Source organism: Phoxinus phoxinus (assembly GCF_949152265.1).
Source record: "Phoxinus phoxinus genome assembly, chromosome: 5".
NCBI lineage: Eukaryota > Metazoa > Chordata > Actinopteri > Cypriniformes > Leuciscidae > Phoxinus > Phoxinus phoxinus.
The window spans coordinates 16,215,182-16,232,126 of NC_136880.1; the positions used below are offsets into that span (position 1 = coordinate 16,215,182).

The window sequence follows — 16,945 nt, forward strand, 5'->3', positions numbered from 1 at the left end:
TCATTTATTATTATCTAAACTTTCCACACTCCCTTTGCAGCCCCCATCACTTTGAGGTCGCTTAATGGTCCGGATGCTGCCTTAGGAGACAGTTGCAGGCACTGGGCTGTAGGTAACCAGGCTCCTCACTATAGGTTTTGGAACATGTGCAACTTCTGGTAACACTTTATTTTCTCCTTGTTACATATGTTACATGTATTACCATAGTAATAACAGTAAATTATGCACTGAAAATCTTAATAAGTTGATTGAACTCAATTGATTTGAGTAAACTTGTTCCCTCAATTTAATTGAGTAATGGGGTCTCCCAAAACGTCCTTTTTTCAAGTTCACTTAACTTGGTGCTTATGTAGACTTGACTTAAATTGTTTAGTTCACCAAACTTGACGCTTATTTAATGTACTTAAACAATAAAGTTCACTTAACTTAGTGTTAATTTCAAGTGCACTTGTATATTTAAGTAAACTCAACATGAAAATTTAACTGAAATTAGAATTTAATTCTAAATTTTAAAAGTTATTATTTTTGACTGCATGATTACATGCAAGTAACCCTCAACCAAATCCTAACCCTACCTGAACCCTATAGTAAGTACATAGTTATTAATGTTACTCAGTACTTATATATATATGTCTCCCACCACACTCCGTCTTGCTCATTCTCTTCAAATGAATACAAATGAATGTTTTCATTTTGAGCTGAACAGTAAAGTATGTTATCACAGGCCTGCTCTCCTCAATACAGGAGGAGGGAAAACAAATACAGATTCAAACCGTTTTCAAAAATGCCGTCCCATTATGACTAAATTGTTTTAATGTTCTAGTTGTGCGCAAGAGTGAAGATGTGATTAATTTGGTCAGCTCTCATCTGACAGCTTTATGACGTGCCTCGGTTACCATCATTTCAAGAGGTCATGACCTCACATGTAACACGTGATCATTGGACTAATAACTTATCATGGGGAAATGTATTATTGTTTAATTTTGTTCTGATAAATGATGTATATTTTATATAACCAATATATTATATTTGAATTGCTTAAACACAACTCCATTCTCAACCAATTTGTGGAATAAATCACTATTTCTGCAAAACCTTAAACGGGTTCAGAGTATGTGAGAGGAGGAAGAGGAAGAGGATGAGAAAGAGCAAGGTGTGCACAGTGTTGTCAAGGCTGATATGGTGTTTTCCTTTGTCTGGCAAGAGACGACGTTGCCTGTGTTGTGGACCAACTAAAGTCCTCAGGCCAGCGCCAGCAGGAAGACATGATGTTGAAGCAGAACCAATCTCTCACTGACCGTGATTTTTTTCAGTTGCTCAACTTACAGTATTGTGTACTGCCATTGTGTACTGTAACACACTTTTTTTTTTTTCATGTATAGTGTCTGTCTAATGAATGATCCGTAGTGCTTCTTTTATTGACTCGTGTGTGTGTATGATCTAAAAGCATTGTTTGATTATACAGTCGATGGTTTTGTGCGTTTTGTTACTATTTTCTGTAGGCCGTTTTATAATCAAATAAAAGTTCCACAACTTAATTAAAATATATTTGTAAGTAAAATATGAACCTTTAGGAGAAACTTGTCAGTTCGATTTTTAAAAATGATCTGATAATCTAATGTCTGAGGAATTCAGGCTCATGCCAGGAACATGTCAGACTGTGTGCGTGCGTGCGTGTGTGTGGGCGTGTGTGTGCGTGCTGTGTGTGTGTGTGTGTGTGTGTGTGTGTGTGTGTGTGTGTGTGTGTGTGTGTGTGTGTGTGTGTGTGCTTAGAGCGCATTTGTCAAGTTGCATTCATTCATTCATTCAATCTTTCATTCATTCATTCATTCAATCTTTCTTTCTTTCTTTCTTTCTTTCATTCATTCATTCATTCATTCATTCAATCTTTCACTCATTCATTCGTTCGTTCGTTCATTCATTCATTCATTCATTCATTCATTCATTCAATCTTTCACTCATTCATTCGTTCGTTCGTTCATTCATTCATTCATTCATTCATTCATTCATTCATTCATTCGTTCATTCGTTCATTCGTTCATTCATTCATTCATTCATTCATTCTTTGGGGAAAAATGTACACCATTGTCAAAAAATTACCAATTTTCATGACTGGCATGTGTAAAATGAACATTTACCTAATGGGTTACCTAATTAAGTGTACACATATTAATTATTCATTTAATAAATGTCTGTAAACATACTTTTCAAAGTTTTTAAAATAAAATGTTTAAATCTAATTAAATCACATTTCAACCCAATTTCTGACCTTTTCAAGCAGTCATTGATGTGGGTCTGTATCTATGAACTGCATTTTTTTCATGTGCCTAAACATAATTTACCCATTTATTCTTTTATAATATAATATCATTATAATTTGTATAGAAACCGCACGTTCTTCAAGTGTTATCAATATTTCCCCAATATTTGGTATCCATCAGCCCCAACAGTGTCTTCAGCTGAAGTGGGCTGATATAAATCTCTCCAGTTTGAGGGCCAGGCCTGACCCGTACGGTTGGCCCCCGTGAGCCTTTGTTTGGCAGACGCCTCCGCTCCTCCTTTCATCCTCCCTTGAGATAAATCCCTCGCTGGACCTCCATACATCACAGTGGAGCTGCTGCGTTTGATGTGGGGCTGCTGTGGCCCACGGGTGGGCTGGAGATGCACTTCCTCGCGGCTCTCGCTCATCAATCCTGCGGCCTGACCGCTCTTCTGCACCTCTGCCCTCTTGACCACAGAGAAGAAACAACAAGAACACTCAGCGTCAGACTGTGTGACGTTAGGGCAGAAGTTAGCGATCCGTCACTCCCATTTGGCTCCTGAAAGTATATAAATCTCCACCTAATTTGGTAACTTCATACATTTCCAACAAAACTCACTGACATTATGTGGCTCCTAATTATCTTAGTTACACTTTAGGTAACAAATCAGGTCCCATGGTAACACTTTATTTTACAGTGTCCTGCACTCAAAAAAAAAAAAAAAAGCTGTTGAACGAACTTAAATTAAGGAAAACTTTTCCACGAAATTGAATTACATTTTTCCAACAAAATCTAATCTGTTTGAAATGATTTGTTGTAATCTTGTTGTATGAACTTAATTTCATTGCAAAGCATGCTGGGAACTACAGATCCACCGCCCAGTTAGATGTCAAGAAATTAATTAAGTAAACTTCCGTTTTAAATATATAAGGTTGATTGAACACAATTAAATTAAGTTGTGACAAATTATCAAACAATCGTGTTACTTTTGCTTATTTTAATTAATTAAATTTACCAAGAGGCCAAATTTTTTTTTTTGTGTTGTTACATAGTTTAGTAATTACTATAAATTATCATTACATGCAACTAACCCTAAACCAGACATAATCCTAACCCTATAGTAAGTACATGTAGTCAATTAATATTACTCAGTACTTAAATATAATTATACTGTAACAATGACACCTTAAAATGTAACACTTTATTTGGTTACACTTTATTTTAAGGTGTCATTGTTACAGTGTAATTATAAACAAAACACAAATTATGCATAATTATACAAACAACAAACCCTAAATCAAACCCTAACCTACTTAAATGTATAATTACGCTGTAACAAGGACACCTTAAAAAAAAGGTTACACTCTATTTTAAGGTATCCACAGTGTAATTATATATTTACATGCTGCGTAATTATATTTAACAACATGTACTTACTGGGTTAGGGTAAGATTGGGGTTTGGTTGAGGGTTAATTGCATGTAATTATGCATAATTTACTGTTATTACTATGGTAAGTACATGTAACATATGTTACAAGGACACTGTAAAATAAAGTGTTACCAAAAATAAAGTGTAACACTTTATTTCATAGTGTCCTTGTTACACGTTTCATGTAGTTACTGTAAACTACAAAGTATGCATACAGTAATCATTAGGGCTGTTAATCGATTAATCGCCATTAATCGCATCCAAAATAAAAGTTTGTGTTTACATAATAAATGTGTGTGTACTGTGTATAATTATTTTTGTATATATAAATACACACACGTTCATGTATATATTTAAGACAAATGTGTTATTTATATATAAAATATTCATAATTCATATATAATATAAATTACATGTAAATATATATACAATATATACATGCAAATATTTCTTAAATATATACAAGCATGTGTGTGTATTTATATCTATAAAATAATTATACACAGTACACACACATTTATTATGTAATTTATTATGTTATTTTGGATGCGATTAATCGCGATTAATCGTTTAACAGCCCTAATAATTATACATGCAACTAAACTAAACAAAACCCTAAATAGTTTATTATCATTATTACTTAGTACTTACATGTATAATTACACTCTAACACAAATAAAGTGTAACGATTTGTAACAGATTATCCTCATGTCAGTTGTATTCAGTAATGGATTACAATTTGGAAGTGATCTACTAATGTTAGTAAACGAAACCTTATTATGAAGAATTACCCACATCGCATCACGTGAGTCACATGTTACTCCCCGAACACCTCTGATAAGAACAGACTCACTCATTGACTCACTTTCACTTTCGCTTCCAGTAATTCCAGCTTCATATTCCAAAACTATCAACAAAACATTTGTGCTCCCTTAACGTCTTTCTCCTCCAATCAGCGTGAATCAAGCAGCGTCCGCACCGCGTGCATCATGACTCACAATGAGGTGCCAAAATCACTTGAGGGGGAGGAAGCCCCACACAAACACAGGAAGTGCTGCATTTCACACACAGGGACAGAGAGTCTGAGGTCTGAGCTCTGCTCCGCTGATTTAGGGATAAGATTAACCTGGCCGAGAGTTACTTTATTGTGTCCCGTGACAGCGTCAGCCTCAAAACCCGCTGTGAAAAGTCGTGTTATTTTGGTGCATTATGAGACTGAGGAAGTAATAAAACAGCACAGAATGTGCAACCAATTGAGGATCTGTCAAATTAAGAGTGGAAAGTGAAAGTAGCCGGGTCTTGTTTTATTGATGCTTAATGTTGATCTGTCTGACACAATAGTCTTTCCGATTGTTCTGGTCCCCTTGAAAACCGTGGCCGGGGAAACGTGTAGCTTGTGTGTTTCTTCGCTCGAGTGTCTGTCATTACCATAACATGGTTAACTCAGCATGTTAGAATAATGTCATTGACCTGAGTGCTTCTGACCGAGGAAGGTTATCAGCGGGGAAGGATTCTGAGCAGAAGACAGAGACCACACACCGATACTGAGCACGCATGTGATGTGCTCCACATTTGCAACAGTCTCGTTCCAATATCTCCATTGATTTGGCCAAATTAGCAGAGTGGGAAATTATAGAAACAAACTGTTTAGCAATTTAAATGACATTATGTCAATGTTGTCCTTTGTTAGATTTTTTGACAAATCTCTCTCTCTCTCTCTCTCTCTCTCTCTCTCTCTCTCTCTCTCTCTCTCTCTCTCTCTCTCTCTCTCCCTCTCTCTCCCTCTCTCTCTCTCATACATGCAGGTGAAACTAAAAAAATTTGAATATCGTGCAAAAGTTCATTTATTTCAGTAATTCAACTTAAAAGGTGAAACTAATATATTATATAGACTCATTACATGCACAGTGAGATATTTCAAGCCTTTGTTTGTTATAATTTTGATGATTAGGCTTTACAGCTTATAAAAACCCCAAATTCATAAGCTGTAGCCATAATCATCAAAATTATAACAAACAAAGGCGTGAAATATCTCACTGTGCATGCAATGAGTCTATAATATTAGTTTCACCTTTTAAGTTGAATTACTGAAATGAACTTTTGCACGATATTCGAATTTTTCGAGTTTATATATATATATATATACATACACACAGTATATACACATGAGCAGACACCAAGGATTTAGGGTAAAATGTATGTATATGTGCGGTAAGACAACCCAGACCGCAACATAGTGTCGGCCCAGATCCGGCCCTCATCTGGTGCGCGTTGAATCCACATGTACCGGATCTGGGCCGACACTATGTTGCTGTCTGGGAAATTATTTGTAAAGCATATTCCATGTAGTCTCCCAATTAATATGAGCTAATTTTAATTTTGGGTTACATTTTATTTGGTAACACTTTGCATACACAAACACTTGCATAAGTACGTGCAACTAACCCTAAACCAGATCATACCCCTAACCCTATAGTAAGTACCGGTATATAGTTACTGTATAGTTAATGTATAATTACACTGTAACAAAGACACTTTATAAATAAGGTGTAACCTTTTATTTTAAGGTGTCATTGTTACAGTGTAATTATATATTTAAGTACATGAGTAATAATAAATAACTACTACATGTAGGCTACTTGCTATAGGGTTAGGGTTTGGTTTAATTATGCATAATTTATATGAATTACTACAGTAACTATGTAATGTGCTGTGACAAGGACGCTGTGAAATAAAGTGTTACCCAATGTTGTTGTTGTTAGATGGAAGTATCTGTCACACACACACACACACACACATGCTGCGCTCATAACATAAAAAAACGCGCTACCACACTCTCTTCACCTCATTTCCTCAATAATGTCCTCCTGTGAGCTAGAGAACTGATTTAGTAAGAATTCCAGAGTATCTGTTACAAACGGCAAATGAACTTGAATTTCAAATATTCCATCGCTGGTTTATATCACCTCCCTCGTTCGTTTCATCACTGGAATCTGTATCACAGCATCTCCAGGGAGAAAGAAACCCTTTTAGGAGCGCTTGGAAGACACTCTGGCGCCACCCAGTGAAGACCTCGAAGAAATGATCAGAACGGAGTAATGCGCCATCCAATAGATACAACTGAACCTAATGCAACCTTATAATCATCCACTAAATATGTATGCTACACTTACATGCCAATTTATTAGGTAGGCCTACACTTTGCTAGTACCGGATTGGACCCACTTCTGCCTTAATTCTTTGTGGCACAGATTCAACAAGGCGCTGGAAACGTTCCTCGGAGATTGTGGCTCATATTGACATGATAACATCACACAGTTGCTGCAGATTTATCAGCCGCACATCCACAATGTCAATCTCCCGTTCCTCCACATCCCAAAGCTGCTCTACTGGACTGAGATCTGGAGACTGTGGAGGTTTGAGTTTAGGGACTCAATATCATGTTTAAGAAAGCAGTTTGAGATGATTTGATCTTTGTGACATGCTGTGTTTATCATGTTGGAAGAAGCCATCAGAAGATGATACACTGTGGTCATAAAGAGATGGAGATGGTCAGCGATACTCAGGTCGGCTGTGGTGTTTAAACAATGATCAATTGGTACTAAGAGGCCCAAAGTGTGCCAAGAAAATCTCCTCTTGTCTGAACCGCTGATACAAGGCAGGACAGATCCGTGCTTTCATGTTGTTTACGCCGAATTCTGACCCGACCGCCTGAATGTCCCAGCAGAAGTCCAGACTCATCAGTTTCCTGTTCTCTGACAGTGACACTGGTGTGTGTTCTTCTGCTGCTGTAGCTCTTCTGCTTCAAATATGGACGTGTTGTTCGTTCGGAGATGCTTTTCTGCAGATATCAGTTGTGACAAGTGCTTATTTGAGTTACTGTTGCCTTTCTCTGGCATCAACAAGGCATTTTCACCCACAAAACAGCTGCTCACTGGATATCTTCTCTTTACCATTCTCTGTAAACCCCAGAGATGGTTATGTGTGAAAATCCCAGTAGATCAGCCCGTTCTACACCAGCAACCACGCCACGTTCAGTCGCTTAAATCACCTTTCTTCCCCATTCTGATGCTCAGCTTGAACTTCAGCAGATCATCTTGATCTGGAATCGCAAACTCTCATGAGTAGATACTGTACTTATTTTGAATTGGATTTGAATTACTTCACGACCACTAAAAAAAAGTATGTTCTATAGTAGGCTATGCATGTGTGTACCGGTATCATGAATGTAATCTGTACGCACTACTTTCGCCATGTTGTCATTATCATGTGAACTAGTGTCAGTTATGTCAGTTCACCGTCATTCATTAATCTTATCCTGTGGCCTCTTGGGTGGCCATGTGATTGGATGATTAGACATGGTATGGAATTAGTATGGAAAACCTATGGAAGTCAATGGGGTCCACAGTCATTCTTCAAAATATCTAATTTTGTGTTTAGCTGAAGAAAGAGGTTTGGAATAAGGTTTGGAACAACTTGAGGGTGAATAAATGATGACATAATAAAAAATTTGGTGTGTACACTGTAAAAAGAAAATGTTGGTTTAACTTAAAAAAGCAAGTTACCTTGTTGCCTTAAAATTTTGAGTTCGTTGTAATTAAAAAAATGAGTTAATACAATGAAGAAGAATGGTTAATAATAAACAGAAACTCAAGATAGTGTGTTATCTTCACACATTAGTTATCGAAGTTGATTTGACCAAAGATAAAAAGTTGTGATAACAAATCATGAAAATATTTGTTTTACAGTGTACTATCCCTTTAATGAGCAGTTGAACAGGTGTAGTAGCCGGTGAGTGTATAACCCAGACATTTAACTTGATAAACACTAGATGGCGCTGCACGTTTAAAATAACAGCCTTTCAGTGCAGAAGACAGTCAGTAAAAACTTGTTCTTGCCAAATGTTGCCATCATGTGAAGTTTAGGTATATTCACTTGGGTTGAAGATAAATAAAAAGCTGGAGTTAGAGCTAAACTGTGCACTGGACAGTGGTCCTCGAGTTTGGACATCCCTGGTCTACAGATTTTACAAGCTTACACTTGTGAAAAAGAAGTGTACTTAATTGTTTTGAATATGCAGTTGTTAGTCTAGCCTACTTCAAATCTTAAAGTATAAAACCTTTTTTTAAAGCCTGCATTGCAAGATCATATAATAGGCTATTGAAAAAATAAAGGCCACTTAAAGGATAATTCCAGTATTTAACACCTTGAGTCTATATTGTAGTTTGTTTTGGATGAACAAGAGTGGTGGACAACATTTTTTTGACAATGGTTCCTCTCTCGAGTTTTTGACTATAAAAGAATTGGCCATGGACCCATTTAACATTGGAGTCAATGTGCATGTCCGAAAATGTCATTAAAACAGCCAATAATGTTCGTTTACAAAACTGTTAAACTCACCGAGTGGTTAGTGGTGTTCGTTGATGATTATAAACAATATATCGTCGCAATATATGATTCCAATCCGTTTATTTTGCTATAGTGGAACAATTTTTTCAGACACTTCACAACCGTGTAACTTCCGCTCAATGACGAATAAAACACGACAGAAACTGTATTTCGCAACACTTTTTGTTTCTGGAACATCAACTAACATCACTAATCACTCGGTGAGTTGCACAGTTTTGAAAACTAATGTTAAAGGTTGTTTTAATGACATTTTCGGACATGCACATTGACTCCAATGTTAAATGGGTCCATGGCCAATTCTTTTATAGTCAAAAACTCGAGAGAGGAACCATTGTCAAAAAAATGTTGTCCACCACTCTTGTTCATCCAAAACAAACTACAATATAGACTCAAGGTGTTAAATACCGGAATTATCCTTTAAGAGTAGGCTACTTAAAGAGTGTAGCCTAGACGTTCATTATATTTTTATTAACACACTTCAGTACATTTTTAAACAGTGCATTAGCCTATGTAATAATGTCAAATTAAATAATTAAACTGTAAACTATTTAATAATCATGCTTTGCCTTTACTCTTATAATGTCTTGCCTAACATTCTAAATGTTAGTATTTAGTTATCATTTTAACAGTAGGTTGATATTTTATATTACACTTAAAGTCAATATATTTTAAATACTATATTCCCATTTCATCATCATAAATGTGTAATGACAAAGTAGTTTATGAATGGTTGTCAGTAGCCTACATAAGTGGGGAAATCCCAACTAATTACTTTTCACGAATTTAAACTATAATTCATTTCATTCATTTGTTGCTAACACGCAGCTCAATGTTCAAAACAATATTATATTCAGTTTGCACGTTCTGTTGAAGTATATTATATGCGCAATAAGTTAAAAGTATGCTAAAGTGTACTTCTTTTTCTAAATAGGCGGATGAAGTGGCCAGCTATGCAGCTACACAAGTTTAAACTGTTTATTCCAGCAGATTATAATGTAAAGAATTATGTAAAGAATACCCAAGTTAAAATTCAATATGTTTAGCTAAGTTTTAATAATGGAGCGGGTCCTTTGCCCGTTGTTTTGGTCTATGAACTAGAATCCTCATCACATGAACTAGTGCAACACATTTAAAGGGTGAATTGAAATGTTAGGCTGTTTAAAACCCACAATAAAAGGGCATCAATACATCGTGCTAATTCGGGTTTCTCCCTGAAATATTTACTTCTATGTCATTTTTATTTTTTAATGTCCTGTCCAAGTAGCCCAAAAGGGCGGAGCAAAAAATGAAGGCATGGGGGAAAACACGCAGGCTGTGTTTCAATATGTAGTGAGCCGCCTAACTTAGGCAACATTTTTTAGCATGGTGGTCGTGCTCAGAATACGTTCGGCTTTAACTAAACGACTGCTGTCTAGAATTTTGAACCGAATTCCGATCCGAAAGCGCTAAGAATGCTGTCTAGATAGGCGACTCACGACGATTTGGAACACCGACTCGTTCTAATGAATCCCTATTGGTCAGACCAAAGCTCCTGCTGCCACAATACTGCACACACGTGACCCAGCTTTTCTGTACACACACACACACACACACACACACAGTAAAACACAGCAGGCACTTAAAAGCCAACGCCATGGCGTTTTGACCACCAATTTCACCCCACATCCAAACAATCACCATGAACCCTCTCCGTTGACAAACACGCATTATCCCACCACGCGCAATGGCGAGCGCGCTGCAGATGAAGCCCTCCAGTTTGGAGCACACACGGAAGCGCGCGATAGATCCACGACGGAGACAAGCTGCACTCTCATTCCTCAGCAACATCTCTCTGGACGGACGACCAGTGCAGGATGACGGGGAGAGTCAGACCGAGGACGAGGACAGCTCGAGGACTAGACAGAGCCTGGTTTCTGCAGTGGGCCAGCAGGCATTGGCCGAGGCAGCGAACCAGGCTCTGAGCAGTGCCCGAGCTGCTGGTTTCATGGCTGGGATCCCGGCCTCTGGTGCTCCTCCTCCAGCGTGCGGTGCGGGTGCGGAGGGGGATGTGTGCGGTGCTCAGGTGCTCCAGGCCGTGTTCAGCTCCCCTTTCTCAGCTGTCCCACCGGCTACGAGAGGGAGACTCCAGACGTACACTCAGGGAATCCTGCCAGTGTCCTACTCCAGGCAGTCCAGCCAGATCTACGGCTGTCTAGATGGAGGGCAGATTGCCAACTCTGCTCTGGAGCTGCAGAGATCCAGGTAAACTTGTGCATCGAGATGCGGACACGTTATTAACATGCAAGTTGTTCATTTTTCACAGTACTTGCAGATATACTAACTAATCTAATCCATTTCACTGAGCTCACTTTTAGGAATGCATTGATATTGTTGTGCATAAATATTATGTTATGAAACCAAGTGGCATTTGTGCTGACGTCACTTTTTAGTAATTTCTACAGATACTTTGTTTTAACCAACTGATGTCCTCAAGTTCACACAGGTGTAGGTCCTCACATGAATAAACTATGAAAATGTTCCACTTTAACGTCTGACTACCACAAAATGTCTGTCGACTTTTTTTGATCAGTATAGCCTACCTATTGTTTTAACTTTGTTTGTGCCATTTTGCTTGTGTGAAAAACAAGAGAATACCATCTTTAAAAAAAAAAAAAATGTAATTCAGTTTCATATTTAAAGGGATAGTTCTCCCAAAAAGGAAAATTCTGACATTAATTACTCATTATGTCGTTCCAAACCCGTAAGACTTTCGTTCATCTTCGGAAAACAAATGAAAAACGTTTTGATGAAATCTGAGAGCTCCGTTGAGGCGCTTCAAAAGGTTCATAAAGAGATTGTGAAACTAATCCATATAAGTTGAGGGGTTTAATCAAAATTATCTGTAGAAACTTGATTGCTTTATGATGATGATGAAGATGAAGATGAACAGATTTAATTTAGACTTTTATTCACATATAAACATTCATTAACTCGCACATTAGTTGTGGTAAATAAGCTCAATAATGTTCACTTGACGTGCGGACAACCAATGAGGTTCATTCTCGTGTTATGCAGCTTGTTGAGCTTCATCAAGAACCAATGAGGTTAATTCTCGTGTTACGCAGCACGTTTGAGCTTCAGCAAGAACCAATGAGGTTCATTCTTGTTACGCAGCACGTTTGAGCTTCAGCAAGAACCAATGAGGTTCATTCTTGTTATGCAGCACGTTTGAGCTTCAGCAAGAACCAATGAGGTTCATTCTTGTTATGCAGCTTGTTGAGCTTCATCTAGAACCAATGAGGTTCATTCTCGTGTTACGCAGCACGTTTGAGCTTCTGCAAGAACCAATGAGGTTCATTCTTGTTACGCAGCACGTTTGAGCTTCTGCAAGAACCAATGAGGTTCATTCTTGTTACGCAGCACGTTTGAGCTTCTGCAAGAACCAATGAGGTTCATTCTCGTGTTACGCAGCACGTTTGAGCTTCTGCAAGAACCAATGAGGTTAATTCTCGTGTTACGCAGCACGTTTGAGCTTCTGCAAGAACCAATGAGGTTCATTCTCGTGTTACGCAGCACGTTTGAGCTTCTGCAAGAACCAATGAGGTTCATTCTCGTGTTACGCAGCACGTTTGAGCTTCTGCAAGAACCAATGAGGTTCATTCTCGTGTTACGCAGCACGTTTGAGCTTCTGCAAGAACCAATGAGGTTAATTCTCGTGTTACGCAGCACGTTTGAGCTTCTGCAAGAACCAATGAGGTTCATTCTTGTTATGCAGCACGTTTGAGCTTCTGTAAGAACCAATGAGGTTAATTCTCGTGTTACGCAGCACGTTTGAGCTTCTGCAAGAACCAATGAGGTTCATTCTCGTGTTATGCAGCACGTTTGAGCTTCTGCAAGAACCAATGAGGTTCATTCTTGTTATGCAGCACGTTTGAGCTTCTGCAAGAACCAATGAGGTTCATTCTTGTGTTACGCAGCATGTTTGAGCTTCTGCAAGAACCAATGAGATTCATTCTCGTGTTACGCAGCACGTTTTAGTTTCATCAAGAACCAATTCGGTTAATTCTCGTGTTACGCAGCACGTTTGAGCTTCAACAAATTTAATCCGTTCATTATATAAAGTAATCGTGTCTCTTCTTAAACCACTCAATTCATATGGATTAGTTTTACGATCTCGTTATGAAGTTTTTGAGGCATCAAAGTGGTAGCTGAGTAACTGTCAATGAAGGGATGGAAAGGTCTCAGATTTCATATTTCAATTCTATAATAATGATATAAAATGGTGATAGACCTGCAAAGTTCAACATTTGCACTTGCGTTGCAACATCATACTGTAATGTTTTAAACAAAAACAAAAAACAGTTACGGACTCTATAGTTTTCAAACTTTATAAATCCAGACAATACAGTACATCAAATGCATACCTGTGTAATTGGTCCCACTTTATATCAGGTGTCTTCAACTACTATGTACTTAAAAAATAGTTTGATACAATGTACTGATTGTATTGCAGAAGTGTGTCACACAGTGAGATACAGGTACAGTCTTAGAGGAATACACATTATAAAAGCTGTGAAGTGAGGGATTACCTAGACTTTATGGAAATGGGAGATTAGCTGCCATTGAACTAATGGCCCCATTAGACACATTAAACACAATCCCTGGAAAAAATCAATCAATAACTCCATTCAGACTTTACTATAGTACATCCTTCATTAATATCCTAAGTGACCTTCATTCTTTCTGTGGATACATTACATGGGCAAATTTTTCACTTCAGCTCTTTCGCAGTGGGACCAAAACATTTAAAGAAGAATTTAAAAGATATCTTTTAATACAGATTACATTACTTTTAGTTAATCGGCTGTAGTTTATCTGGTTAATTTTATTTCAAATGAAGCAGTAGTAGCAATAATAATCCTCATATTCTGATTCTGAACTATTAAGATGCGAAGATCCCTAAATGTTGCTCTTCGAAGAATGTCCCCGTTGAAGAAAAACACACTGCAGCCAGTATCTTTAAAGTCCCGGGATCATATATTTCGCATGGTCATAGTGACAAGTGTGTCTAATCTGAGACGAGCAGTTGGTGACACCGAAGTGTCTGCAGGACACATTACTTTCAGTTCCCAACCAGCAAAACCACAACATTTCGATCTCAGCCAAACAGCCACGACGGCGCGCTACTGTCTTCTGCTCTAACTGTTGCTTCAGAGGCATGCAAAGCTCAGCCAAATCTACACTCATTAACGTTCGCGTTACAGGATCGCTTGCTTTCTCTTTCTAGCATGCAACACGCGCACATCTTCTGCACCTGCTTTGTGCGCTTTAATCTGAACATATCAACACGCTGTAATCTGAGACTCTAGAGGCCATGCTTCCAAGTCGGGCGTCCTTTTGTTCAGTTGTTTTGTTATTGAGCCAGAGAGACAGCAGGGAAGGTTTTTAGGATTTGTTGTTTGTGTAGGAAAGTGGACCTACAACATATTACAAAACTTTTCATTCAACGCACAACTATGTCCTCAGGACAGTAACTGTTTTAGAGCGTCACTGTGGCTGGCACTGGACTGACCTGAAACCTAATTCTTGCTTCATTTAATGATTATGTGTCTCCTGTTGGTTTAGTTGTGCAAGGTGGGTCAAAATGCACTTCATGACCTAACATCTACATGAACTGTTTGCACTCCAAACAAATTTAATATGTCTGAATTATTCTGTCTAGGGTTCATCCGTGAAATGTTTAAAGGTCAGATCAGATAGAAAAAGGCACACTTATGAAACGTTTGGCGCTCTAGCAGTTGATAAACAAAACTGCCACGTGTCTTGCGGAACAAAACTGTAGCCGGAGCTACTTCTCTGTCCGATTAACAACACTTATTATAGGCGTACCGTAGTTATTCAGGATAAGACAAACACACACTTTTAAAGATGGATTCATGATGTAGGCTACTCACTTTATTTTAAGGTGTCAGTAGTGTAATTATACATTTAAGTGCATAGTAATATTAATGAAGTTCATGTACTTAGTATAGCGTTAGGATTTGTTTAGGGTTAGTTGGATGTAATTCTGCATAATTTATAGCTATTACTATAGTAAATGCATGTAACGTGTAACAAAATACTGTAAAATAAAGTGTTACCAATTTTTTTTTTTTTTTTTTTAATTTTTTACATAGTGTATTTTTAAAGGTATGGTTCACCCAAACATTTTAATCATTTTAAAAGAATTTTTAGAACATATTTAGATGTTTTAACTGAGAACATGTGATATTTAGCAGAATTTAGAGATGATTCGTAAAAACAAAAGTATCTTAAAAGTAGTTTTTTTGAGGCCATATTGCTTTCTTTGATCAACAGACAAAGTGTAAGCCATTATTTGCTTAAAATCTGTAACCTTGTACTTTATGATACTAGCTTTGTGGTAATTGAATTGCTGTTATAATTGACAACTTTTACTTTGAAAAATTACTTAAAGTCCCTGTAAAGGTAATTCTAAAAAAAAATTCTAAACACATTATACATGTTAGAAATGTATTGCTAAAACATATTACAAAGACTGTGAACTGCGAAGTACTGAATTGTGGAGTTAGACCGTTAAACAGTTTTTCACCATTGCTATTTTCCGGATTTTTTGGGCGGGGCTAAAACGGGGGCTCGATGACGCACTGGAGCCCCTGAGCTGCTGGACACGCCCCTACTTGATGACGCACTGGAGCCCCTGATGCTGGCCGCAGCGCTCCCTAACAATATAAATATAGCACATTCGCATCAGTTTGCCGCTCAATCGCGAGTTACTGTCAGTCAGTACTATTATTAGTTACTACAGCCTACAGTTTGCTAGTTAGCTATGCCTTCGTCACTACTACCTGGATGCGATCACGTACGAAACAGATCGGTGTCCTTATTTAAATTTCCTAAAAACGATCACATCAAGAAGAGGTGGATTAATTTTGTGAAGAGCCACCTTGATGGAGAGCTGAGGATCACCACCAAAACCCGCCTCTGTAGTGATCATTTTACACGGGATAGTTTTATAAACTTTCGTCGGAGACAACTGGGATGCTCTGATAATCTGTTACTGGTGAATGGGGCCGAACCGACTATCTCCCGCCTCGGCCTTCATCCTCCCGTCGCGCCGACAACTGTGCCATCATCGGCAGTGCGTGCCCACCAATGAGGGTAAGCTGCCTTGTGTGCTTGCTTATGTTATAATTATAAACCTAATACGCTGCTAGGAGCATTCATTCCGGCTGTAGCGGTGACAGTTGAGTGTGGCGACGGCAGCTTCCCCGCGAGTGGGCGTGGTTTCAGCGCAGACAGCGGACACGCCCCCAGCGTTTGAGAGCAGAGACCACTGCTCATTTTTTCAAGATTTTGATAGCTTATTTTATGTACTTGCCGGCTTTTTTTATCATTCAAATTTGGCTGGGTGGCTAATAACATATTTTTCTGTGATATGACAAACTCAGAACACATACTTAATTTTGACTTTACAGGGACTTTAAAGAAAATGGCAGCACAACATATAATCATAGACAGTATATAAGATGGACACAGCGACCCCATAGATTTCAACAGAGAAAAGTGAAGCCCATTTGAAGCACTCACTTCCTGATCGCCAGACTCAAACTGAGTTTGACGACGTAGATGTGACGTGGGTCTTCTAGTAGCTGTGCCGAGGGAAATCTGAATCATTCCCTTCCGAATCTCGCAGAAACTGAGAGCGTGATTATTAGTTGTCAATGAGCTAGCAGCATGAGCAACTTTATGAATCTCTATGGGCTTCTCCCTTGACTTTATGCCTACACGTCCCCCGATTGCTTGCGAGCTTCTCCGCCGGTCTGTACGGTAATTTCTCTACAGTGC

General features: G+C 38.2%; 2 protein-coding genes across 3 annotated transcripts in view; one reads left to right on the forward strand and one right to left on the reverse strand.

Moving 5' to 3' along the window:
- Positions 1-2,257: 2,257 nt before the first annotated feature.
- LOC306998582 (uncharacterized protein) lies at positions 2,258-4,695 on the reverse strand. The gene is made up of 2 exons (XM_079612764.1): positions 4,557-4,695; positions 2,258-2,727 (listed from the first exon to the last, which is right to left on the reverse strand). Exons 1-2 carry the CDS (start codon positions 4,587-4,589, stop codon positions 2,410-2,412), a joined length of 351 nt encoding a protein of 116 aa, XP_079468890.1. The 5' UTR covers positions 4,590-4,695; the 3' UTR covers positions 2,258-2,409.
- A 5,893-nt stretch (positions 4,696-10,588) lies between these two features.
- Positions 10,589-16,945, forward strand: part of cables1 (Cdk5 and Abl enzyme substrate 1) — a 29,118-nt gene continuing 22,761 nt past the window's right edge. Inside the window, exon 1 of one of the 2 annotated variants that reach the window (XM_079613289.1) lies at positions 10,589-11,341. In XM_079613289.1, coding sequence (XP_079469415.1) covers positions 10,824-11,341 — 518 coding nt within the window. In that variant the 5' untranslated portion in view covers positions 10,589-10,823. The remainder of the gene's footprint in view (positions 11,342-16,945) is intronic. The other variant, XM_079613290.1, reaches the window with a different exon arrangement.

Coding starts and splice junctions, on each gene's coding strand:
- LOC306998582 (XM_079612764.1), bottom strand. CDS start 4,589: ATGAAGCTGGAATTACTGGAAGCGAAAGTGAAA. Junction 2,728..4,556: donor TACTGGAAGCGAAAGTGAAA/GTGAGTCAATGA, acceptor TCTGTGGTCAAG/AGGGCAGAGGTGCAGAAGAG.